This window comes from Tasmannia lanceolata, unplaced genomic scaffold (assembly GCF_043159265.1).
Source record: "Tasmannia lanceolata isolate RefF3 unplaced genomic scaffold, GAP_Taslan_0.1 ptg000037l, whole genome shotgun sequence".
NCBI classification, from domain to species: domain Eukaryota; kingdom Viridiplantae; phylum Streptophyta; class Magnoliopsida; order Canellales; family Winteraceae; genus Tasmannia; species Tasmannia lanceolata.
Genome location: NW_027518714.1, coordinates 57,244,103 through 57,270,367, shown reverse-complemented (window position 1 = coordinate 57,270,367; position 26,265 = coordinate 57,244,103). Strand labels below are relative to the sequence as shown.

The window sequence follows — 26,265 nt, the reverse complement described above, 5'->3', positions numbered from 1 at the left end:
TTGGCTGCAGTGGAAAAAAAATTCAAAAAATTCAAAAAAACTAAATAATTACATATTGAGTCTGAATTTAAAGATGGATGGTTGTTTCAACATTTATCACCCAAGTAGGACACTGTACAACCCAAAAGACCATTTTCCCTCTTCTTCTCCATCTCTAAAAAAATAGAAAATCTAGAGGTGAAGAAGAGGGGAAAATGGTCATTTAGACTATACAACTGGCTGAAAAGAGATGAAACTACCAGCCATCGGTAAATTGAGACTCAAAATGCATTTTTTTTTAAATGGCGAAATTTTCGTTAGGAAAAAAGGGGAACACCTTAAAGACTGAGATGGTCTATACAAAAAATAGAAGAAAAAATACAAAGGAATCCAACGCTTCAAGAGGTAGAAAAAATCATAGGTCGCTAGCATATCCTTGCTAGCACCTGCTCTATCAAGCCTATTAGCATCAAAGTTAATTGATCTTCTATTATGCCTATAGGCAATACCTGATCTTGCCATGCAATCCTGGATCTCATCTATCAAGTGTGCGAATCTCCACGAATGAGAACAAGACCTCTATAGCCATCTAATAATATTCAGGAGTCTCCTACAATTAGGCAATTGATGGTCTTGCTGCTCATGCATATTTCTCTGCACCCATACCAAAGATAATGTGCAGAAACAAATCTAAAGGTCGGTAGGATTTTCACCTATGCAAATATGCAATAGCTAATGCTATCACCTTGGGCTCTGTTTCTTTCGACGTAAAATGGGCTTGAAAACAAATTTTATGCGCACTTTTGCAATTAAAAAATTAGCATAAAATTTGTTTTACATACCATTTTACGTCAAAAGAAACGGAGCCTTGGTGAAAATGTATTGAGGTCTTTTGACAAGCCTTTTGAATACCCTGGCATTCCTTTCTTTCCATCGTACCCAAATGGTTGGTATTAAAACCATCATCCGGAGTATCTGCTTTTTTTCACCAGGGTGCATAAAAGCAACTTTCCAACATGTTATCAGTTTGGATGGGATCACCCAGGAAATTTTGAATCTGTTGAAGACCTTGCACCACACCTCGTCGCCAACCGACAATGCAAAAGCATATGATCCACCATCTCCCCTTCCTCTATGTGTAAGGTTCAATGGTCGATGATTAGCATATGTCAACTACGAAAGGGGCCCATCATGAGAATTTTGTAAAGTATTGATCAAGGTTTTAAATTTTGGTTTTGGAGGTAATTTCGGTCCTCACCGAAACCGAAATTTTGGCGAAATTCGGTAAAGGCGCTCAAATGTTGTTTTTTTGGGCAGAAATTACCGAAATTCTGCTGAAATTCTGTAAGGGCCCGTTTGGATACCTCATGCATTTGTATTTTGATTTGGATTTGAGTTTTGGATACAAAACACATCAATCATCTTCATGATCATGTTTTAAGAGAGTGGAAAAGAGAGAGAGGGAGGGAGGGAGGGATGGATGCCTCGCTGCTGCCGGAGCAACGTCAAAGAGCAACGATGTGACGGAAGTTGCCACAAACGTTGATTTCCAAATAATGTCTCGCAGAAAAGATTTGAAAATCGAAAATTTTTTGCACTGTTGTAACTGATTTGGAAATGCTAAGGATATGATATAGTTCAAAATATCAACTAAATCCAATCTAAATCTTGCTGGTATCCAAACGTGGCCTAAAGGAAAAAAAAATTAATATTTTATCAAAAATTTCACCAAAAGTTCCAAAATTTCTGAAACTTCGACCGAAATTCGGTACATTACGGTTTCGGAGCGTTTCGGTTTCGTTCCTTACCGAATGTTGGATTTTTGGCCAAAATTTAAAACCTTGGTACTGATCACCGTCGAAATATGCAGATTCTGGGCGGGGTTGGTGTGTCCAATATCCTTACGATTGGTGAAGCAACCTGAGTAGGAATCAGCAAGTGATAACAGAGATTTAACGCTGAAAACCCCAGAGGAGCACCATGTCCAAACCCTTTTGTCTTCCCTATTCCTCTTGATGTTCCTACTCGGGGCCTTCTATATGCTATCTAGATTGTTAAAATTTTATAGCATTATGGGGAGACCAAAGTGGTCATGGTCCCTTGCAAAATCTGCAGTAATGAAACTAATGAAATCTCGAATGACATTGCCGTTTGGAAACACGGATTTTAAAATCTAGGTTTTTAGTTTGAAAACAGTGTAAAAGAGGGTTCATGATCAGGCTGTTGTGTGCTGTCGTGGCAGCGTTTCTTGGATTTTAAGCAAGAAAATCAGGTTATAAAAATCTCTCCTGCAACCAGAGAATTCTAAAACCTGAAAAATGAGAGGATCTTGCACTCTCTTGCTGATGGAAAGAGAGGAGAGAAGTAAAAAAAGAGTCAAAAACGACGCTGGTCCGCTTCTTTTCTTGTCTCTAGCCCTCTTTTACACTGTTTTCAAACTAAAAACCTGGATTCTAAAATCCGCATATCCAAACAGCCCCTAAGTCTTTCTGGTTGCACCAGGATGAGCTAGGTGTTTTGCATGGCATTTGCATGCCACATCAGCATAACTTTGTTTGGTTGCCAATATAGTAATGAAATCCCTGGATATCTTCTGTTGAGTATTCCTCTTGATGTTCCTACTCGGGGCCTTCTACATGTTCATAACATTCGCCTTTTCAAGTGTTGCTTTGTCATTCTGAAACTGTACAGAGCTTTGATCATAAAAACAGTAGTAAGTTATATAAACAAAATAAAACAATAACCTGTTATCCTATACATCAGTAGACCCTTCACTTTACAAACATAAAACAGTTGATTCAAAAAGAAAGTTAGCAGGGATGGGAGATATAAAAGAACTGAGATTTCCATGCCTAATCTCTCATTACTTCCGCTGGAGCTGGTTTTATCCCGGTGCTCAAGAAGAGAAAAAGAGCACAGAGACAGATGACTGATACCGGTCGTGGTTTTGAAATAAAGCCAAGGTCAGCTAAAAGCAAAATGCATTCACCCTGGCAATCCAGTGCCATTCTCTAATGTTCTGGTCTGGCGTTATTGCTGTTAAGTGTCGATTTCTCCAGCAACTCTTGTATGGTAGCAGAAGCTTCCTTCAGGAAAATAACATCTTTTGATCAGACTCCACACACTCTTCTATGCATTGCCGAAATTTCGGCACAGGTTTGAAATTTATTTTTTTACCAAATTTCGGCCGAAATTTCAGTTTCAGCTATGTCCACATCCGCAATTTTAAACCTTGCTTCTATGTCTAAAGTAGAAAAAATTTGAGAAGGAGCTTAACATGAACATAATGCGAGTGCACAACAACATACCTTCAACTTCTTTCTCAAATTCTCTTCCTCCTTGTCTCGCCGATTCCTCTCTTCCGAAAATATATCAATGAGAGCTTCTTGTTCTTTGTTTGCGTCCTCCAACTTTCGCTCCAAATCATGGATCTGGTTATTTAGAAATGAGAATCACAAGGAAAAATACAAATTAGGCATGACTGTCTCATTGATATTAACTTATAACAAGATTCCCAGCCAAATTCTCATATAACTGCATGCATTTTTTTTTTACTAACGACCAACAGCCCAAAATAGCCAAAAGTTGTTTAATTAGTATGATGGCATCTGTCACATGGGTTCTTCTGATTGGGCGAAGTACCCATACTAGACTCTCTGGATTCGGTGTGACACTTCTAGACATTTTTTATCTATTTTTTTTCCTTCTGAAAATACTAGGACAGATATACAGTTACCAAAGTTTCAAGTTTTATCCATCAGAATAGCAAGTTTTTTTTAACCTAACGTATTAAAATCCCCAATCAATTACCTGTTATAAGCGTATCATTATGTGTAAACGTTAAATTTTTAGAATCGATTAAAATATGTTGCCAAACCCACAGATCTTAGTTTGGGGTTTTCCAAATTCAACACTCAATACCAGTACACTCCTACCATACATATACCGATGCTAGGGTGTACTTGCAAACCAAATCTTTACCGGTCCAAATCCAGTCTTCACTGTTACTATCTATATAGAGATGTGGACATAATTCTTTTATGGGAAACTAGAATCCAGTTACTTCATTGCTTACACTGTGTTTTACATTTTATAATATGATCCACTTAGCAGCAAATTGACAATGGCTAAATTTATTCCTGGCGATGAGGACATTAAAGAAAAAAAAAAGAATTGACATTAGAAGCGTCAGACACGAGCTCAGAATAAGCAAAGAACTCGGGCATTTCTTTCTTCTGCACGAAAGAGTGAGGAAGCATTGTTGTTGAATTTCAATAACATAAAAACAAAGCAATTGAGAGCAAAAGAAAAAAAAACTCCTCGAGATATTCAAAACTTTAGTCTTGAACAAGGTTGACACTAATATTGTCCTTCCATTCTGAATAACTTGACTTGTTTACAGAGGAAAGCGTTTAAAACAAGTTTAAAAGACAGAACTAGCGAATTTGCAATTTAATTGGGTAATTCCAAACAACCAAATAATAGTGTTCTAAATTTGCAAATTTTATAAATATAGCAGATGGCATTGGCAGTTTTCATTAATCACAATTATGTTGAAGTTTACATCCAAACATGGCCTAATATATTATGTAAAGGACCCTTTGTATGTTTTGTTCTTGACCCTGGGAGCTTTTTTATGATTATAATAAACATTATCTTTAAAAAAATTGAATAATGGTTTTTCTTGGGTTTGGCACTTGACTCTCTATCATTGCAAGTTGTCCAGTCACTGACCACATTTAGTTTATATACTTCTTATAGAAACAGAAAGAATCATTAAACTATGTTTCGATTTTTCAAATAAAACGGAAGAGGCCAAACAGCAAAGGTGTTTCATGGAAAGATCTGAGGAATTCTGTTAATCATATACTCTCTGAATTTGCAAATAAAAGATGAATGGGAGACACCACACAAAGATAGGGTGTTTTAGAACAAGGTAAGCATGAAAATTACTGATTGCCCTGAATGAATCAATAGTTTCCAATTAGCCATTATGTCTAGATATTTCAGATGAAATATTCAAACTAAGATTAGTAGTTCTTGTCATTCATTGTCCTCCTGTCATCAAGTTTCTCGAATTCAGCATCTAGGTAAAAACTTAATTAAATGATATTCTGTATGACCATTATATGATCATGTATCCCTATCTCCACAAAATAAGTATATCACGAATTACCGATTGCAAATATCCTTCAAAGTATGCTCTTATGAGGCAACGAGTAATAAAATGATGAAAGCATAAGAAACCAAAATCAACTCAGAATCTATGTTGCTTCCTAAAATATAACACAAATGACGAAAGAGTGGGATGTGATGACCATGGTTTTAAATTTCGGCCAAAATCCGGAATTTTTTATTTCGGTGAGGACGGAAACCGAAACGTTACGAAACGGAAATTACCGAAATTTGGTTTAGGATATTTTGGCGAAATTTTCAATAAAATATTAATTTTTTATTTCTTTACAGAATTTCGACCCAAAAATTTCAAGTGCTTCTACCAAATTTCGGGATTTTGAAATTTCGGCCAAAATTTCGGCTTCGGTGAGGACCGAAATATAAAACATTGGTGATGACAGCAAGAGAATAATATCACACTTACTTTAGCCTCTAGCGATTTGTTCCTATCGTTTTCAAACTGAAGAGACAAGGATGTTGATTCCTCTGATTTCTTTAATCTACAAAAAAGAAAATTATCTTGGTTAATGCGGGTCCAAAGTATTAAAGCCAGGAAATAATCCAAATCAACAGTTAAGTTTCATAGAGACTGCATGACCACCTTAGTTTTAGTTCAAGATTTTCTTCTTCAAGCCGCTTCAAAGTCGGCCCATATCTATCAGAGTTCCCACGGCTAGACCCATTTCCATTACATGTACCACCAGCTGCCTGCCAGTTTAAACACATGGTATGAGACAAACATTCTCGCATCACAAAATATGCATTTGCACTACTAGTGTGTAAAAAGACAGCCATCATACAAATAAACATGGCCTACGCATCTCAAAATATCAACTCTACATGCCATCTGACCCAATTCCTTTAAAAATCACAACCACCCAATGGGGGATCAAGATGGGTTCCAGGCAAGCTAGTTCTGAAATGCACAACTAAGACCACTTCAGCTAAAAAGTTGGTCTGATAATGCCTGAACAATTTTGGCAGATTTAAATGACTTGGAAACATTTTATGAACAGTTTTAAAGTAAAGAAAAAGTGAATAATACAGATAAGGGTCTAAGGAGAAATCATATTCTTCTCCACATTTTTTGTGTTTTCCCGGCCCTCCATTTTCTTGTTTGTCGACCAATTTGGCTCAGGCGTCTTACCGTTATTCAACAAAATTCGACCCAACATCTCTTTTGTGAGACGAGCCTTCCCGAGATTTTGAGAAGTTAAAGTTTGGACAAGCCAGATAATTCTCGTAGTGATTGAGGTATTTCATAATAGACTCCATCTATCGCTTTAATTTAAGAAATTAGACAGAGATCTGGATGCAAGGACCAATGGGCCGGGGTGGAAAATGAGAACCAAGATGTTCCTGAAGGCTATTTCCCTCCAAGAATGTGGGATGGAAATATGAGAACAATAAAAGAAATATCTATCTATGTACTAAAAAAATAATATGAAATATCCACATAATCACCGGATATTTATTCATGGAAAAAGGAGCTCATTCTTTTGCTGTGGAAATAGGGATATCAATAGAACGACCCATTAGGCTTCTGACACACAACAATATGGTGACAGAAGCATAAGAACCCAGCTCCTGTACACAATGGAAAAGCCTTTCCTTTAATGAAAAGTAGAGATTACCTTCATTTGTGTCCTTTTATCCATTTGGCCAGTTCCTTCTGTTGAATTTTGTTCTTTTCCATTGTCATCCAAGTGTAGAGATGATGGAGGATTCACATGTGTCACTTTAGCAGTTTGATCAGTTCCACTTGTTGGATGTTGTTCTTTTTCAATGACACCCAAGACTGGAGAGGATGGAGGAGGTGCACGAGAGCTATCTTTCTGGGGAGGCGTCTGAGAAGTAGACATATTGTGGCCACCACATTCATTTACCGGACTCCTAGGAGGACGATAGTGATTTTCATGGCCACTCTCATCCTCTGCAGATGGTGACCTCTCATTTAACATAGATTGTGGAGAACTCCTTATTTTCTTTCCAAATTTTGATACTGCCTTCCCATTTTCTGCCCCAGTGGAGACATGGCCATTCAGATGCTTCATGTAGCCCATTTTAGATGATCCTACACCCAAGTTATCTCCAACCTGAAAGTGCTTGTAATGTAAACGAGTGTGACACCTGTCAGTATCTGGAGGCTGGGATGAAACTTGTAGCCTGCTGGCAAGAGGAGTCACACGAGGCTGGGATGAAACTTGTGGCCTGCTGGCAAGAGGAGTCACACGGCTTGCGGAAGTGGAATTCTTCAAATTCCGAGATGATGTCTCAGGAACTTCAGGTGAAGTCTCTGCAGTAGGAGTAGAGATCAACTTCAAAAAAGAATCAGGAAGAAAAAGAAGAATTTGATGAAGTAATCACCATCTACACACTCATGCCCTATCGTTACAGATTCGTTTCAGATTGTGATCGGAGCCTAGAAGAAGGTGACTCGCGCAGACAGCTGCAACCGATTGCAGGCCCCGATCCTATTATTGGGCTCAAAATTAAGGTTAATTTTGGGCCCAACAATAGGTTTAGGGCCTACAATCGGTTGTCATAATCTCAAACAAACAGGACCTCAGTACGGCTACTTGAGCAGATTATGAAGATATTGCCCATCATTTACTTTTCATAAGAAATTTTAGAGATACCACATAAAGCAAGATACCTTTAGCAGAGTCCTCATCTATTACTTTCTTGTTAGGCCGAGCAGCATAACCAATTTTATGGCTGTAGGTACCCCTGAATGAAACATTGGATAGCATTCATTACAATGTTTGGGGTCAGACCTAACTAAGATAGAAAGACGACGAGAACAAACCAGTATGTTTTCTGCATCTGAATCAATCTAGTCTCAAGTCTTGAAAGCACAGTTGTGCGTTCAAAACCTTGTTTATCATGAGCCGGTTCAACAAAATTAGCCTCCAATACACCTGATCGAAAAACCATGCATTAAAAAGGACCTTAGTGTCACCTGCCATTTAATCAAATGTGAACGAAATAGAAATAATAAAATCCCTACCAATTACTCCGCGCCCACCACTTCCCGCAGCATTCCAAACTCTCCAGAATGGCTGATAAAAGGCAAAAAAAAAAAAAAAAAAACTGCACGTAAGTACAGTTGATGAAGTAAAGCAGCATTGCAGAAAAAGAATTCTTAGCCACGGTCCACCATCCTTGAGCATAAATTCTTGTACAAGAAAATAAACAATATTCCTACCATTTAATATTGAATATCAAGAGCAAGGTAGAAATAATTGTGCCCTAAAGTAACATGTTCTATATGAAGAATACAGAAGATTCCCGAGCATTCGATATCCAATACCAAAAGCATACTAGAAAATAAATAGAATTTCGAAAGCATAAACTGCAAACTGATATGACACTCGTAACATACATATGTTTTTTTTCCCTCAGGGTTAACAGCAGATACACAGCTATGCTACCTAGATAAGGATAGGGATATGTATAAGAACTCAGATATGGATGCAAAATGTCAGAGATACAACCCAGATATTTTTTTGAAATCCAGGACACAGTGGATACAGGTATTCAATATCAGGAGATATGACATGCGAATAAAAGAATAGAGACCCAGGTTTAATTTAGAAAAAAGAAATCAACAATATATTGATTATAGCATCACTAAGATTCATATCATCAAAACATTATGTGCAAAAGCACACCACTAAAACAAAAAACTTAATTTCGGACAGAATGCCATATATTTGAAGAATGCAAGCATCCATGAAGAATCACTACCAGAATTGGCATTGTATTGCCTATCACAAATATCAATGTATTCCTCTACAATTTTTAGAGGAAAATGAAAGTTTGAGATCATTTGGGAAAGATTTCACGCTGCATGAAATTCCTTAGGTATTATCACTTTTTCTGTGTGTGTGTGCGCGCGTGTGTGTGTGTGTGCAAATTCATCCATGTGCAACTTCAAATATTATTAAAAGTCAATTGGGGTGGGGGATGAGGCATGGATGCAAATTCATCCATGTGCAACTTCAAAAAAATAACCTTAAATTTAAAGGGGAACATAATTTCCAGCACCAATGGGAAAGTAAGCATCACAAATGACAGATCACTTCAAGGAAATGAGAAGTTAGAGGCAGATAGTGCAAAGTCTGGTTCTGCCAGTTAAATTTAACTGAAAAAAATGACCGACCAAACCTTAATAAGCCGATTCTTGTGATAAACATTGAATCCTTGAATGTCAATATGATCTTTCGCATCCTTTACAAACCCAATTGTCACAACAGCAACCATCTGATAAACAATATAAGAGGAACCAAAAGCATCAGACGTCAATAATTTAGATGGGAAACCAGTATCTAAATTAAAATGGTCAGTCCAGAAAGTATTACATTTGGATCCTTTGGAACCCCATCACCACCTGGTTGCGGTCGGTATGTAATTTCCTGTTTAAGCATCATATCACGTATTACATTGTGATGCTCAATATCTTTGCCACGCAGAATCATTCTGAACCCACGCGGAAGTCTAAGATAGAGAATTGATGCATAACTCTGCCCATATTAAGAAGAAAAGAAAACATTCAAAATCACAACTGATAATGGAGAATTAAATAAAATTTAACAAAGGCTGACAGTTCATTATATAGAAAATCATCGGCAGATAAGTTATCACCACCCATAAATCTATGAGGTGTGCAATATTGATGTCATGTGTTCAATCCCTACTTACCTGCCAAAAACACAAGCCAACACACACAGCAATGTGCTTGCTAAATAGGCTCATGGAATTTAACTGTTTTCAATGGATTTATGAAAAAACATAACAAATTCACAAGAAGTGGAACAGAGCATGCTCAATACATAAAGCAGCCTTATATGCTAGTAGTCAATTCCATTTCCATGGTGAATGATGCAGCAGCAAAGATGAAAACAAAAATCAAGAAAAATAGTCGGTCGGCTTTATTGATAGAATCTGAGAAAGAAAAGAATCAAACATACAAAAGAAAACCCTAGGAGAGGTTTCCCGGAACAGAACCTTCAAATCTCCAGTCTGACTGCCGACTGCCTACAACCTAGAAGTTCGAACCAGGTGCGAGCGCCGAGCGAAGGGAAACGTGGGGGTCTAGAAGAGTCTAAGGTCGGGAGCACCAAGGGAGGTTTATGTAATATTTTCTTTGTAGATCTCTTCTTGTTCTTTGTTCTAATAGCGCCCTCTTATCCCACTTCTTTTTTTTCTTTTCCTATACAATTTGTAATCCATATTCTCCCATGGTTTCTTTTCCCTCCTTTCACTCTTCTTCCACTACAATGGGTACAATCAATGTTTTGAAAATCGGAATCGAATCGTAATGGGGTTCAAATCGGATCGTAGATCATAACGTAAATTGTAAGATTCATTCGGAAAAAGTGTGTGTGTGTGTGTGTGTGTGCGTGCGTGTGTGTGGCGTGCGCGAGCATGCGTGTGTGAGAGCAAAAGGTTTCTACACTTGAGCGCATATACCCTATCTGAGCTAGAATTTTAAAACTTAGCGCTATTGGATGCTAATAGTGGGACCATTTAACGTTTTGCGATAAAAAGATACACAAATTGATTTTGTAATCTATTTTACCAGCAGAACTCTCTCTCTCTCTCTCTCTCTCTCTCTCTCTCTCTCTCTCTCTCCTAGCCTCCTAGGGCATGATTCTCACGAGTCTTTTTTTAGTAAGACAAAATATAAGGAGCTTTTATATGGTGTACGGCCGTATGGGCCTGTATTTTTCAAAAACTACTTTATGGGCCATAAAAACCGCCCATTTGATGGGCCACATCTTAAATAGGTTGTGCCCAAAAAAATCATGTCCATAGGATGATCCTAGCCCTACGATATATAGAAGAACTACGTATTACAAAAACCTCTATAGATCGGAGATTTGGTATCATCCTATGGAAATGATTATTGGGGTACAACCTATTTACGTTGTGGTGCATCAAATGGATGGTTTGGATCATCGTATGGTGTAAGCCGTATAGGGAAATCTCTATATATCGTAGGGCTATGATTATGTCCTAGAGAGAGAGAGAGTTACTTTCACTTAGAGGCAATGGCCGATAAGCCTTGTTTAACCTAACAAATGCCCACATGCCACATGCCATTGGAGGGGTAGTTTTGCCATTTTAATCAAGAAAAAAGCCAAAATATCTCCCTTTCATTACCGAACGAAAATTCTTCCATAGTTAAACAACTAATAAATCCCTAAAACTTAGCATCTAATATCCATAAAATCCCCTATTAACATATGTAAGATAACAAGCAAAAATCTTCAATTTCTATCTACTCCTATAAAATCCCTAAAAATTTGCATGATAACTCCAAAAAACTCTCACTGAATAGCTTGCTAGGATTTTTGCTTCTTATTTGTCTAAATAAATACTATTGCTGACATGGCAGCCAAGCCTGCAACATACTGCTAGAGAGAGAGATTGCTGCCGGTAAAAAATACCCAAATCTCGCAACAGCGCTATACTTTTATTTTCTTAAAAGCATGCCGTGGGACCCACTTAGCGTAGCCAATATAAAACGATTTAGCGCAGATAGGGTATCTGCGCTCAAGCGCAGAAACCTCTCTCTCTCTCTCTCTCTCTCTCTCTCTCTCTCTCTCTCTCTCAGAAACCTTTTCCTATATATAATATATATATATATATGAGGAATAAGATTGTGCGCTCGGTTTTTTTAAACCCGGAAGGGTGTGGCTCTTTGGCGTAAAGTCATGGGTTTGCTCCCCAGTGACGAGCGTTCGAATCCCCCCTTGTTTACCCGATGTGCATGGTTTTCCGGGTGCCTGCACGCATACCTAGGGAATAGTCCCGCCCTACAAAGTAGGGTGGGATACCCTATGGCACAAAAAAAAAGGATTGTGCGCTCGACCGCACCAAGCTTAGGTGCGGTCGAGGGCCCAAAACTCATGTGGGCCCACATTGTTAGGATGATCCAAAGCATTTATTTGCAAATCCCTTACATAGATAGGGTGTGTACAAAAAATCAGCTCTATAGGATCATCCTAACTCATCCAAAAGTGGGAGGCAAAATGGACAGACACCGTTTGCCACAAATCTGCCCATTTTTGCCCTCCACTGTTGGAGGGGTTAGGATGATCCAATGGAGCTGATTTTTTGTACGCACACTATCTATGATGGGGCCTTGCAAATGAATGGTTTTAATCACCACAAAAAATGTGGGACCCATGTGTTTGGGCCCTCGACCGCATATAACCTTATATGCGGTCGACCGCACACTCCTTTTCCTATATATATATTAGAACAGAGTTTCAACAGACTAGTGTAGATAAGTTATCTACACACTAGCTTAAAATACAGTGGGGGCACATTGTTTCGGTGATCGGGTGATCCAAAGCATTCATTTGATTGGCCCTCACATAGATACGGTGTGCCCAATAAATCAGCTCCATAGGATCATCCCAACCCTACGATTTGTGGAGGTAAAATGGACGTATATAAACCTTCACAAATATGTCCATTTTTTGCCTCCACGGTTCGAATGGTTACAATGATCCTATGGAGCTGATTTTTTGGGCACATCCTATCTATGTGAGGGCCAATTAAATGAATGCTTTGGATCACCCAAACAATGTGGCCCCCATTGTATTTTAAGCTAGTGTGTAGATAACTTATCTACACTAGTGTGTAGAAACTCTCTCTCTCTCTCTCTCTCTCTCTCTCTCTCTCTCTATATATATATATATATATATATATATATATATAGAGTTAAGTGAAGCTACACATACGTGTAGCTAACTTAGCTACACCAACGGCTTAAAATACAGTGGGCCCACATTGTTTGGGTGATCCAAACCATTCATTTGATAGACCCTCACATTGATAGGGTGTGCCCAAAAAATCAGCTCCATAGGATCATCCCCACCCTTCAAACTGTGGAGGCAAAAATGGACAGATTTGTGAAGGTTGTTAGGCGTCCATTTTTGCCTCCACAAATCGTAGGGTTGGGATGATCCTATAGAGCTGATTTTTTGGGCACACCCTATCTATATGAGGGCCCATGAAATGAATGGTTTGCATCACCCAAACAATGTGGGGCCCACTGTATTTTAAGCCGTTGGTGTAGCTAAGTTAGCTACACGTATGTGTAGCTACACTTTTCTCATATATATATATATATATGAGGAATGATAGATGCAAGGGCCGGAGAAGGGCCCTTTAATAGATCCACATCATTTTTAAAATCGGTTGAGAAATTGAATTCGGTTACACTTGATGATGTGAATCTAGTCAAGGGCCCTTCTCCAGCCCTTGCATATAAAGGGCCCTTGCATCTCTCTCTCTCTCTCTCTAACAAAAAAATATAAACAAATGAAAGAATAGAAAATAGCAAATTATTCATTTTCCAGCCAAATTCATTAATTCAAATAAAAACTAACATGATTAGCCATTCAATATTTTAATACTAATTGTTTGCCAAAAAACTTAGATGCATACTAGTCATCTATTTCTTATCTACATTATGTAATAATCTTAAAAATAAAAAAGGAACGAGATCATATCAGTCCTCAAAGTCTTAAATATCAAATGACAAATATCAATCATAAAAAAACTGGAGTCATTGGCGGTGTCCTCATTATAGTCATCTCCCACCATGATGTAAGTAATGCCCTCAAGCATATCCATTGTGCTTGGCGGGTTCGATTCGTTCAAACTCCTGGTCATCCTCTATTTTCTTCCTTCTAAAGCAAGGAATTTCGAAGGCTTCTTGTAATATAAAAAGGAAATGAGCTCTTTCGAAAGAAAATCCTATTTTCTTTTACACAAAACTTAATTTGGATAAATCGAATGAATCATGTGATTTATGATCGAATCGTAAGATTCATTCAAATTAAGATTCACTCATGGGATTCAAATCATTATGCATAAGATTCGATTTGAATCGTAAATCGTAAGATTTTCAAAACAATGGGTACAATTGTTCTTAATGTCAACCGAAACCGGCACGAAACGGCCGACATATTTTCCTTTCATTTGGGTCAACATGAATAGATTTCAATAAAGTTTGTCATGTCGACTGAAACAATACCTCTTTAGTATGTATAATACAGAACTTCGGTCGACATATCAAAAAAAAAATGTAGGTAAGCTGGGAACGAACCCCCAACCTCGACGCCAAAGCTTTTACCGTTGAGCTAGGGGCTCAATCCCCATATCAAAATTTTGAGCAAAGTGCACATAAAAGCTTTGGTTTTACATTTTTGCTTGTTAAGTGCTTACCTTGTGTTTGTTTTTTTTTTTTTTTTCTTGTCTCATTTTTTTTCTTTCTTCACTCCTAATTGTGGCATAAATGTGATGCATTTGCACATGAATTAGTGCATGGATTTTTATTTTTCATGGATTAATCGTTTGAAAACTAGGAAAAACCTAAAAAAAGTAAATTTTCGATCATAAACTAGTCATATATGCAAGTTAACCTACATTCCTTACAATCAGTCCACTTCAATGGACTCTTTATGCCCACCCAATTCCTTTAGTCTTTTATTTGGTTCTTCCCAAGGAGCAGGAACTGCTATTCTAACCCTTCCGGGTGGATTCCATCCACAAACGCAGCTTATCCACCTAATGGAAGGAAAAGGGTGCTAAAAGCCCCAATTGTCTAGGGTCAATCAAAACCTTTTGGGGAAGAAACAAAAAAGATGTTTTTTGACATCGAGAAAAGGGATGCAAAAGCAAAGGGAAGACGCCTGGTCGCGGGAGTCGAGAGCTTAACGCTCTCGGGAAATGAAGGGGGGCTCTCTTTGGTGTAAATATGCTCGTTGAACGTTTTTATTGGATGGTAGGGAGTTTTCAGAATTTTTGGTCGATTGTGGTAGTCTATGGTAGTCCCTGGTTGTTGCAAGGGCTGGAATGTTGAGTGGGGCTGGAAGCCCATGTTAAAAGTTTTTTCATGTGAAGAATTATGGGAGGTTACTTTGGTCTCTCTGAGAGTGCTTGAGGGACATTGTCCTTCGCTGCTCAGGGGAGTTTTCCTCGTTTTCTTACTTACCAAGGTGGGTGAAAAAATGCTTTAGGTCCTTGATGCATTTCGAGGCATATTAACTCCTTGGTTCTCTTCAATTATGTGGATGATGTTTGGGCTCTACGGTGTTCCATCGTTGGATGTTTTGGAAGGTATTGTAGAAGGTTGCTAGGAAGGGCTGATGCAGGAGGAAGTTTAGATCATGGTGGAAGTCTATTAGGTGTTGGTGGAAGCTTGTTTACAGTTTCTTACGCTTTGTACTTTTTGGTCTTGGAATATGCTCCAAGACCCTCATACTATGTAATTTCTGGTGGGACTACTAGTCCCCATGTATATTCCGTGGTATGAATGTAATAGTCATTTTTCAAAAAAAAAAAATTGGAGCTGCCAAGAAACGTCTATCTGATCGCCATTAATCACCAAACTGCCACCCTTCTAGGTGGATACCATCAACAAATGCAGTTGATTCAATTGCCTGCCTACGGGTAAATCAAAACCTTTTGAGGTTGAGAGAAGGAGCTGCAAAGCAACCTCCATCAGATCGGCATAAATCACCAAACTGTAAACACGGTAGCCCACACTAAGCAAAACAGTCATCTTGCAGTTCAACAGTCCCCTCACAATCATACAGTACTAACAATCCACTCTTTACCCTATTCATTAGTCCCTGAAAATTTACAATTAAATTTCTCAACAGTTCAGCACTAATACACGAACAAGAACAATGACCCATGTTTACGTTTAAAGTTTAGACTGGTCAAAAACCCCAAATTTACCCTATACCTTTAACTCCTAGATCTATCCTCAACCTGCCCTTGAAACCTATCCAATCCAGAGTGCCCAGAAATTACAGACATGCTTTCTGTACAAAACATTCTTATCCACCCCTAAACTTTTCCTTATTGTCCTACCCTAAATACCCACTCATTGCACCCTAATCCCTTAAGTCATCACCACTATAATAAAATCTACATACCTAGTGCCTTCCCAATCAGTCCTACATCATTATCTGTTCCTGACGTTTATATTGTTCCTACTTCCTACTGTTTAGTATCTATGTCACAAATATCTCCGATATTTTCAAAATATTGCCAGCTCCCCTGTCATCAAGTCACCAACTTCCTTGACCTTCCAGCACTGGGCAGGCGTCAGCCCCTATACATGGTCTTACAACTTTGCGGAGACCTGTGTTTTTATCGCGACATTTTGATAGAACAACAAAATCCCAAACTAATCCCAAGATTTTAAAATTATAGTAATATTTTTGTTTTTATCATAAAATATCCCGATAATATCGCAATATTATCCCGATATTTTTATTTTATACATATATATAGAGGCATGATGTGGTCCCTTGAAAAGGTCCACGTCATTTTAGAAGTCGGTTGAGAAACTGACGTGAATCTATTCAAGGGCCCTTGCATCTATCATTCCTCATATATATATATATATATATATATATATATATGAGAGAGAGAGAGAGAGAGAGAGAGAGAGAGGAAAATGATTGTGCGCTCGAGCACATATAAGCTTATATGCGCTCGAGGGCCCAAAAACATGGGTCCCACATTTTTTGTGGTGATCCAAACCATTCATTTGCAAGGCCCTTGCATAGATAGGGTGTGTACAATAGGATCATCTTAACCCATCCAAAAGTGGAGGGCAAAATGGGCAGATTGTGGACAAACAATGTCTGTCCATTTTGCCCTCCACTTTTGGATGGGTTAGGATGATCCTATGGAGCTGATTTTTTGTACACACCCTATCCATGTAAGGGCCTTTCAAATGAATGCTTTGGATCATCCTAACAATGTGGGCCCACATGAGTTTTGTGCCCTCGAGTGCATATAAGCTATATGCGCTCGAGCGCATAAAATAATTTTATTTTTACTGCTTTTCATGATATAAACCCGAAAATAATAATAATAATAATAATAATAATAATATATCCCTAGATTTTCCCTTGCCAAAATATTCCCAGGAACGACATTTGTGACATAGTTTAGTATAAGCATTTGATGTGATGCAGTCATCTTAGGAGCCATTAGATGTATTTATTTTCCTATGAGACTATTGGGCATATGTTATTCTCTTTTATTAGTATTTTATTTGATTATTAGCAATGTTTTACCCTAGATGTGGAGGATGTCGTCCACATCACCTACGGTCCACCATACCCTTTTCCCCATAACCCGCCGATAATTACGAGGAAGACATAGACACAGGCAAAATTTTGACATTAGACAAAGGATCATCCAAGAAACAAAGGTGATAAGTGGGTACGGAGTTTTTTAGAAGTACCCTCGCACAAGAAACAAAGGTCCAAGACAAACAAGCTGAGAAGGACAATGAAGCAAATACAACTTCCAACGCATCACAGAAGCCAAGAAGAAGAATAGGGGTCAAAGCAAGAAACAAAAAGGGCGTCCCATGATATGGCCTAAGTTGAGTTAATTTCGTAAGTCCAACCAGGAGTGCAAGAGTTGAAATTTGGAGTAGACCAGCATCAAGTCAAATACATAAGGTTCAAATTTGGCACGAAATGGACAGCGTTCACTAGGGATTTCTTGAAGTATAAAAGAGGGCTCGTTTATTATTCACTAAATAAAGGGGTCAATTGGTTATTTTCTTTGCAATTCAATTACGGGAAGTAATTTAGGGATTTAATATGTTTTAACGTGGTCAACCAATGGGTTTCGGGGTATTTTATCTGTGTGTGAGCAACTAAAGTCATTATGACGGAGGCTTCCGCTTTTCACATGAAAAGGAAATGAAAAAGAAAAAGAGGGGACTTCTAATCTGTTGTTTCTTCTGCTCATTGACTGCTTATTAGGTTCTTGCCTATTTCACTTCACTTGCTGTTGATTTTTTCTCTATTTCTTGATACCACACTGCATCTGACAAGAAGGCCAAAATGTGCATCTATCAGATAAAATAGGAGAATGGAATAAAATACCCTCAATGAATGTCGATAGGTCATGAAGTGCCTAGTGTTGGGAAACTGCTTTGCCATTTGTATTTTCCTCTCATCCCGGTTGACGCCTCTAATTTGAATGTCCTGCCAGGTACCATTCAAAAATATTTTCAGCAATTACAGAGAAAAAAAAAAGCATCAATCAAGTGAATAAATGCATCACTTCAAGAACAACACATTTCTCCAGAAAAACTCTAACAAAACCTTGGTCATAATATAACCAATAGTGTTGGCCACATATGATTAGATATACCATAATCAAGTTCTAAATGTCCTTGACTTACAGACTTACAGGCCACATTTCTCCAGACTTACATGTCGATCAGCACCAAAATCAAGTTCCAAATGTCCTTGATCATCCTCCCAAAGATTGTAAATGATTATCCGTGTCCCTTGATCTTCCATCGAATTGAACTGCAAAAGTGTATATTCGTGTAAATTAAAAAAATAAATAACAAAAAATTCTGAAGTTTCCGTTAGAAGACAACAATTGTGAAAAGCAAAAATTAACAACTATTAATTACAATTCGAAGTCTATGGCTTGAACCAAATTTTATCCAATCCAATTCAGTTCCCAAAATTTAAATCCCAATGTACATTGAACCTTCAATTTTTGGTAAGTCATAAAAGTCATGTTCTGAAACATACAATTCAATCACATCCAAAATCTCAAAGTCGTGATCAGCAATTATGAGCTATAGCTTGAATTTCTTAATCGCCTTTTGACTTAAAGTCTTTTTACCCTTCAAAAAAAATTATTTTTTTATGTTTTTACATAAAACAAGTCTAATTAAGACGCCCTAATAGTTTCAATAGAAAAATTTAGGATTTGGGGGATTCCCCCAACCTAAAAGATTTTGTTCTTGGGATTTCACCACAACCCAAGCACCAACTTCAGGGTTGTCTTTTACAAAAGATTATACAGGCAAGTATATTGCAGTGAGCATGAGGCTATGCCTTGGTTCATCAGCTCTCTTGGTTCTGATCCAGGTTTGTGTTCGAGTTCCCAAGCCATGATTTGCAACATCGGTAAGAACCCGCTTCAGTAGAGGAATATTTCTTTGATTCTTGAGTTCAGTGTTTACTCTAGGTCCATCATTAGTTGTACTCGGAAAAACCATCCGTAAATAGTCAAACGATAATATGTAAGCATATATATAAAATCTCCCTCCCTCCCTCCCTCCCTCCCTCTCTCTCTCTCTCTCTCTCTCACACACACACACACACACACACACATGTTATGGACTTGATAGTTAATATCGCAAATCCTACAGTGGTTCGCAATATGATTTGTCATAGAGTGAACTAGGAAACTCAAGCACAAGGCTTGAACATGGTGCAACATTTTGAGTTTTTAAAGTAAATGGCAATGACTAGCAAAATGGGCAAAACTTTTCAATCACCCATTCACTCATAATACTGACAAAAACATGATACAATAATGAAAACCTTTGCTTTCAAGAGGAAAATAGAAAGCGAAGCCTTCTAGTTCTATATTTAACTAGGAAGTTATTATACCACCAACTTTTGAATCATGAATTGATTGATTCATCTAATATCGACAAAAAATAGCTCGACGTATATCCATCAACATAGATTAACTCTTTCAAACATACCCCCCTTACACCAGTTCATTTCCCCCATTATCTTAATCAATATCTACTTTCTCAAAGCGGCTCAACAAATAATTTAAAGTACTGATTTTGATGTTCTAACTCTAGATGGAAGTATAACCACTTACCACAATAAAAAGCCAAAGGTAAAGAGTCGTGTACGTGTTGTTTGAAAGAGTTTCTATAAAGGACCAAAATGCCCAAATCAAGTGGTAAAATGGGAGGAATAGAAGTAGAGACCCAAGAGAAAATTGAACTACAGCAGAAAGGTTCTTAATACGCACATCGTCAATTCAGTATAAATCGGACTTCTTGACATATTAGACATTAAAGTTATTAGGGATTTGCTAGCGCCCATTGCAGAAGGTATTTCGTGGATGGCCTGTTGCATGTGAGAGCAGCCACACAGGCTCACTTTTTAGCAGATTTTGTCTTCATTAACGAGGCCACTGCTCTCACATGCAACAGCCCATCTGCGAAATGCCTTCTGCGATGGACGCTAGTAAATCCCAAGTTACTATCATTCATTTGTTATCAACGTCCCAGCATACTATGAATTCACCGTATTCTTCTTATCGATTAAAGTTAATTAAGTTCTTATCAAATTTACCTTTTGGAATTCCAGTTTAATACATATTGCAAGTGTTCTCTCTTGGAATTGAAATACTGAGGCTTACAACATATGACCTAAGGTGTATCCCTCACCTATTCAAGATTTTGATGTTTAAACCAGGTTCCTAACATATGAGTCAATCATTGATGCACCAGTCAACTGAATTTTACCTTGGCTTAGTTCTTTCACGACAGTAAACTCATTTGACTCACCTGAGTTAACGAAAAAATTGGTTGTGCCAATCATTGGCTCCCTTTTACATTGACCGAGAGCTCGTCCAAGTCCAAGTTTTGAAACAATCGTAGTATTTAATAATTGACAAGTGGAAACATAAACAAAATATTAGTGATTGGTTATGTATTGGCAGTCGATAACCAAGCTGTAAAGGTGGATAGAATGGACTCCAAACAAACAAAGATCCCATCCTGCTGAAGACCATTTGTTTTGTTTTCACAAAAAAGCAAGCTACTTCTTCCCGTTTCAGTTAACGTTGCCAATTCCCTCTATGAGGAAATGGAGAGAAAAGGGAGAGAGGAGGAGGTGGGGTCCAAAAGTGAGCTACACCTTGGATATGAAGTTCTTGCATACTAAGCATACACAAAGTCACAAACAGAAACAAATGCTAAGGTCAATAATATTGCACGGACGACAAAAAAAAGTGACATGCACCCTTTGCAAATATATAAGAATAAAGACGTGCATTTTTTTTAATGGTAAAGATTTCATTCAAAAGAAAGACCGAGATGGTCGAATACAAAAGCGCAAAGCACGTAAAGGCAAAAAGAAAGGAGAAAATACAAATAAGAAACCGATAAAATCAAGAATAAAGAAATGCATATGGGCATGAAAGTGTGTCAAGTGCCAAATCAAGCTTCCAACTGCATAACATTAACACCCACTTCCTACAAACTCGCAATGCATCCTCCAAAAAGTAAAGAGAGCTGGTTGTTACAATTCTATGAAGTAGGAAAGACGTGACGGTCCTACACTCCCAGCACTGTAAATTCAAAATGATAAGCACTGAAGCATAATCGCACCAGAGCCGTGTTTTGTCCCAATGCTAAATAAACAAGTGATGCAAGGAAGAAAAAAAATAACACAAAAATGTTATACACTTGATCAACATAAACAACATCGATCTAGCATATCCTCCATGTTTTGTAAACTTTCCCCTTCCGTTAAAGAATAAGCACTCTAGAATTGTGTATTGTACAAAGAATATAACCATTACCTAGAGAGAGAAAATCACTTAAGCTATCCAGTGCATACATAACCAACCAATATATAAGGTACACCACTTAATACAGATACAGAGCCTCCTTGAAAAATGATATGCCAGCGCTTAAATGGTAATTAATAATAACTATAAAATGTTAGGATAAAATAACATAAAAAAAACTACCATTGCACATCCTTATCACATACAATACACAGATAAAACTATGAAAATATAGCAGTAAAGCACTGTAGGAGTTTAAATGGAAGTGAATCAATCATCTCCCTTAACTAATTTCAACAGAAAGGAAGAATATAATCCAAAGACATTAAAAAAGAAACAACAGAAGCATTCAGCACATCAAATCAATGTTGAGACAAAAGAAAAATTATCAAAGAAAAGAGAATTAGATTTACCTGTTGAAGAAGATCTGCTTCACTTGAATAAGGAGACCACTGCACTATAGTTTCTACATTTCTATTCCAATCAACAGAGGATGATCGAATCAACTTGTTCCAAGCTTTTTCTTCTTTCATATAGTCAAGCTTACCATTTCAATTTTCAATGCAAAGACAACCATGAACAGAAACATAAGCCTCTTCACAAATAGGGTCACAAGAAATAGACCAAGACAATAACAAACAAAAGATGGACCAAATTTTCCAAAAAAACTGTAGAGAAAAACTTTTGAACACTCAAAAGAGCATAGGGAAATTGCAGACATCGCAGCAGATCACTCAGTAAAGGGAGCATCATAGACAACCACCCATAATCAAGAAATCATTTAAACTGACAAACTTCGCAGTTCTCAAGTTCAAACATTGTGAATTCATACGAGCGGGGCATAATGGACAACTTTGGACAATGATGTAGGTCAAAATTCCTTACAGGAAAAATATGAAACCAAAAAAAGAAAATGTTCTGGAAAAAGTTAAAGTTGGAATGGAATTTTTAAAAAAAGAAGAAGAAGAGAACATTGAAAATAAGGTCATGAAAAAAATATATAAGTAACTTGCAAATGTAGGAAGCAAAATGTCAGGCAATATCATGATCGATCACTCACAAAAAGAGGCATGATCACGATTTAAAAATATATACAAAAGTAACTTGCAAATGTAGGAAGCATAATGATAGGCAACATCATGATTGAACGCTCATAAAAGAGGCATGATCAGGATTTACTGCACCACTAGCTAAAAGCTGGAATTACTTTATGCTTATTAAAAGAGTAAAAAGGCTTAATAATGAAGAGGGAAGGAGGAAGATGTGACCTAAGACATGCAAAAACAAAATGGTAGAATGAAGATCATACCCTCGCCCCCAAATGACTTGCCTCTTCTCATTTATTGACATAAACCAATTACAAATGTTCCCCTTTATGTATTGTACACAAGCAAAGCGGCATAAAGATATATTCCTGTCAATTTATATACACTCAAGCTATAGTATATATATACATATATATATATATATACACACACATATATACATATATATATATATGCATATACATATTTACAAAGGTTCTTCAATGCGACTTATATTCACACTGTAATGGTGTATATAAGTTGCCTATGTTTCACATCCCCCTTAAATTGATGCATTGAGTCATGCAACATCAATTTGTGAATCAGAAAGTCATGCATGGCTGGTGACATTGCTTTCATGAAAATGTTGGCTAGCTGATTTGCTAATGGAACCTATGGTCATATGATCCACCTGATGTATAATGACATTCCACCTCAATATGCTTCTTGCGCGATATTGCTGACATTGATTGGTATTATGCTACAGAGGACGATCTAGAAACATCATTATGATTCTTAAATTTCCATGAGATTAGAGAATCTCCCAAGAACAAGCACCAACTGATAGTGGAGCATCATGTGGTTGGGCATCCTCTGCCCAACTCCAATGAAGATTGAGGATGAAAAAAATAGCCTCCGCAACCATCAAATGATATCTACTGATGTAAGGATTATATGTATGAGGAGCATAAACAAATTGACTCACTATTTGAACAAAGTATACAATATCAAGTCTAGTCATCTTCAAATAAACTAAATTGCCCGCAAGTCGTCGACATACAATCTAATCATCAAGAGGTACTCTTTCAGACTGTTTTTTTTTTTTTTCTGAAATGTACTCCTTCAGACAGTTAATACTTGACATTAATTTCAGAAGTGCCAATGACCTTATCATCAGTCTAATTTGCAAGTTCAATTAAATCCACGTTATATCTAGTCTGACTGACAAGACTGCCTAGTTCGGAGTGTGATACTTCTAGTCAAAGGTCCAAGTCCTTCATACGAATTGAGGATTGAAGGAAGCATTTCAGTCATGCAATACCCTCAGCATCACCGACGGAGATAATAATATCAACATAGATAACCAATATAGTGATACCAAATTTTTGACATTGTGTGAAGAAAGGCCGAAGCAATCTGCTGAAATCATGAGTAACCAATCTTGTGCAAAAATTTTCAAACCATGCTTGTGGTGGTGATTGCTTAAGATAATAGATGGATTTCTCTAGTTTCCAAACAAAAGGAGGCGATGTTGGGACAAATAGTGGGCTCCATATACAGTATCTCAAGGAGGTCTCCATTTAAAAAGGCATTATTATCATCCATTTGATACATAGGCCACTGTCATGTAGATGTAAAAGCAATAAGAGTACAAACGGTAATCATTTTAGCCACAGGAGGAAACATTACATCATAACCAATGCATTCTTGTTTATATGCCTAAGCTACCAGTCGTGCCGTATATCTTATCTAGGCTACCATTATATTTTAACCTGATCGAATAGACCAATTAGCATCCAATAACATATGCACCTACTGGACAAGAAACCAACTCCCAGGGGTCGCTCTCATCAAGAATGTGAATTTCTACATCCATAGCTTTCATCCAACAATCCTGCTTTGCGGCTTGTTTATAGGTTGCAGGAATATAATGTTGGTCAAGGTTTACAAATAGAACTTAGGATGGAAAACCAACAGGATTGGGTAGACGAGAACGACGCAAAGGGCACTGATATGAGGGTTCAAAGTTTAAGGGACGTGAACTAGAACCTAAGCTCGGAAAGGGATCTGGCTTCGGAACTGGCAGCGGGAACTCTTTCTTCCTTTTTTATTAATTAGCAGACGAGGAAGGAGCATAAAAAAACAAGTGGGGTGTCTTCCTCAACAAGTGGGGTGTCTTCCTCAACAAAGGGAGATGTGAGATAGCAGGAAGCGATTAATCCTGTGGAAGGTGATAATAGTAGACATTTTCCATGAAAACGATGTTCTGCAAGACACGCATACGATGTTGGCCAGGGTCTTAACAACAGAAACCTTTTGACCATCCACATAACAGACAAAATATTTGGGAGGCACGAGGAGACAGTATGCCTCTCTCATGTGGAGGAAGATGAATCAAACAAACATAGCCAAATGTATGGAACAAAGAATAGTCTGCAGGTAACCGAACGAGACAATGGTAAGAAGAATTATTTGCCAATATGGCAATATATCAGAAAACAAGCGATTTATTAGGTGTACAACTGAGAGAGTTGTCTCATCCTAAAGATAATGAGGAGCACGACACTAAATAAGAAAATGTCCATTCTTACTTTTATGAGGGAAACTCTTCTAAGGTAGGATGCCTCATCTTGTAGAAGTATCTAAAAGTCATGAGAAAGATATTCTCTTCCTGAATTCGAGCATAGGATTTTGATGAGATATTGTAATTGGGTTTTCACCATTTTTACAAAAATATGGAATACATTTATGACGTTAATTATTATGCTTTTTTAAAAAAAAAATTATGTTGATTTATTTTGTAACAAGTACATTCACGTAAATTTTTTAGAGTCATCAATAAACGTAATAAGCTAGTGCTGCCCATGGAATGATGACACGGATGAGGATCCCAAACATTGCTACGTAGTAATTCAAAAGGGACATAAATTCTTAAAGGACAATTAAGTAAGTTTACGGAGTGCACTTAAATCACATTAGGAGGAAAGAAGAATAAGAAACAAGTCTATCTATATGTAGATGACCTAATCATTTATGCCACAGACCACAAATTATTGGTCAAAGCTGAAGAAAGTAAGTAAACATGTGAGGATATAATCCCCTAATTTAGGCAAAGGCAGTAAAGATGCATGCATCTATGCCTCATCCTGATCACCTTATGGTAAACAATACAAATATATCACCTCTATCAGGCACACACATGCACACGACGCACGCATGTGGCTGCTACTGGTTGCCTAGAGCAGGGACAGAAGAATATAGAATGTATCTCATGATACCACCATACTTCTTAGTAAGGTCTAAAGAATGGAGTACATATTGTTTTGTCAATTTACTTGAATTCAACATAGAGATAATGAAGCATGCTATGCCTCCTGGAGGAAAAGAATGTTCTCCACAGAGTACAAAATAATTTAAAGAGTCATGACATACAATAATTTGTGAATGTTTTTACCATGGGGACTACAATATCTTCCTTGCCAGTGCTCCTCAAAAATGTGTAGGACAGCATTCCAATGCTCTGTGTGGAGCTAAAGGCCAGATTCCAAAAAATATATAAATTAATTTCAATATGAAAGGAAACGCACGGAACAACTAAAATTTTCCAACAACTGAATAAGCACAGAATCTAGATGAAAAAAATAATGCCACAATGATGGACAGAGAAAGAAGGACC

General features: G+C 37.5%; 1 protein-coding gene across 1 annotated transcript in view; it reads right to left on the bottom strand.

Moving 5' to 3' along the window:
* Window positions 1–2,547: 2,547 nt before the first annotated feature.
* Window positions 2,548–26,265, bottom strand: part of LOC143860577 (protein MICRORCHIDIA 7-like) — a 45,523-nt gene continuing 21,805 nt past the window's right edge. Inside the window, exons 7-20 of the mRNA XM_077371287.1 lie at window positions 26,044–26,119; window positions 21,978–22,106; window positions 18,435–18,533; window positions 18,102–18,203; window positions 9,519–9,680; window positions 9,325–9,420; window positions 8,165–8,216; window positions 7,964–8,075; window positions 7,811–7,884; window positions 6,789–7,450; window positions 5,756–5,862; window positions 5,579–5,654; window positions 3,288–3,410; window positions 2,548–3,065 (exon numbers count right to left, since the gene is read on the bottom strand). Coding sequence (XP_077227402.1) covers window positions 2,991–3,065; window positions 3,288–3,410; window positions 5,579–5,654; window positions 5,756–5,862; window positions 6,789–7,450; window positions 7,811–7,884; window positions 7,964–8,075; window positions 8,165–8,216; window positions 9,325–9,420; window positions 9,519–9,680; window positions 18,102–18,203; window positions 18,435–18,533; window positions 21,978–22,106; window positions 26,044–26,119 — 1,945 coding nt within the window. The 3' untranslated portion in view covers window positions 2,548–2,990. The remainder of the gene's footprint in view (window positions 3,066–3,287; window positions 3,411–5,578; window positions 5,655–5,755; window positions 5,863–6,788; window positions 7,451–7,810; window positions 7,885–7,963; window positions 8,076–8,164; window positions 8,217–9,324; window positions 9,421–9,518; window positions 9,681–18,101; window positions 18,204–18,434; window positions 18,534–21,977; window positions 22,107–26,043; window positions 26,120–26,265) is intronic.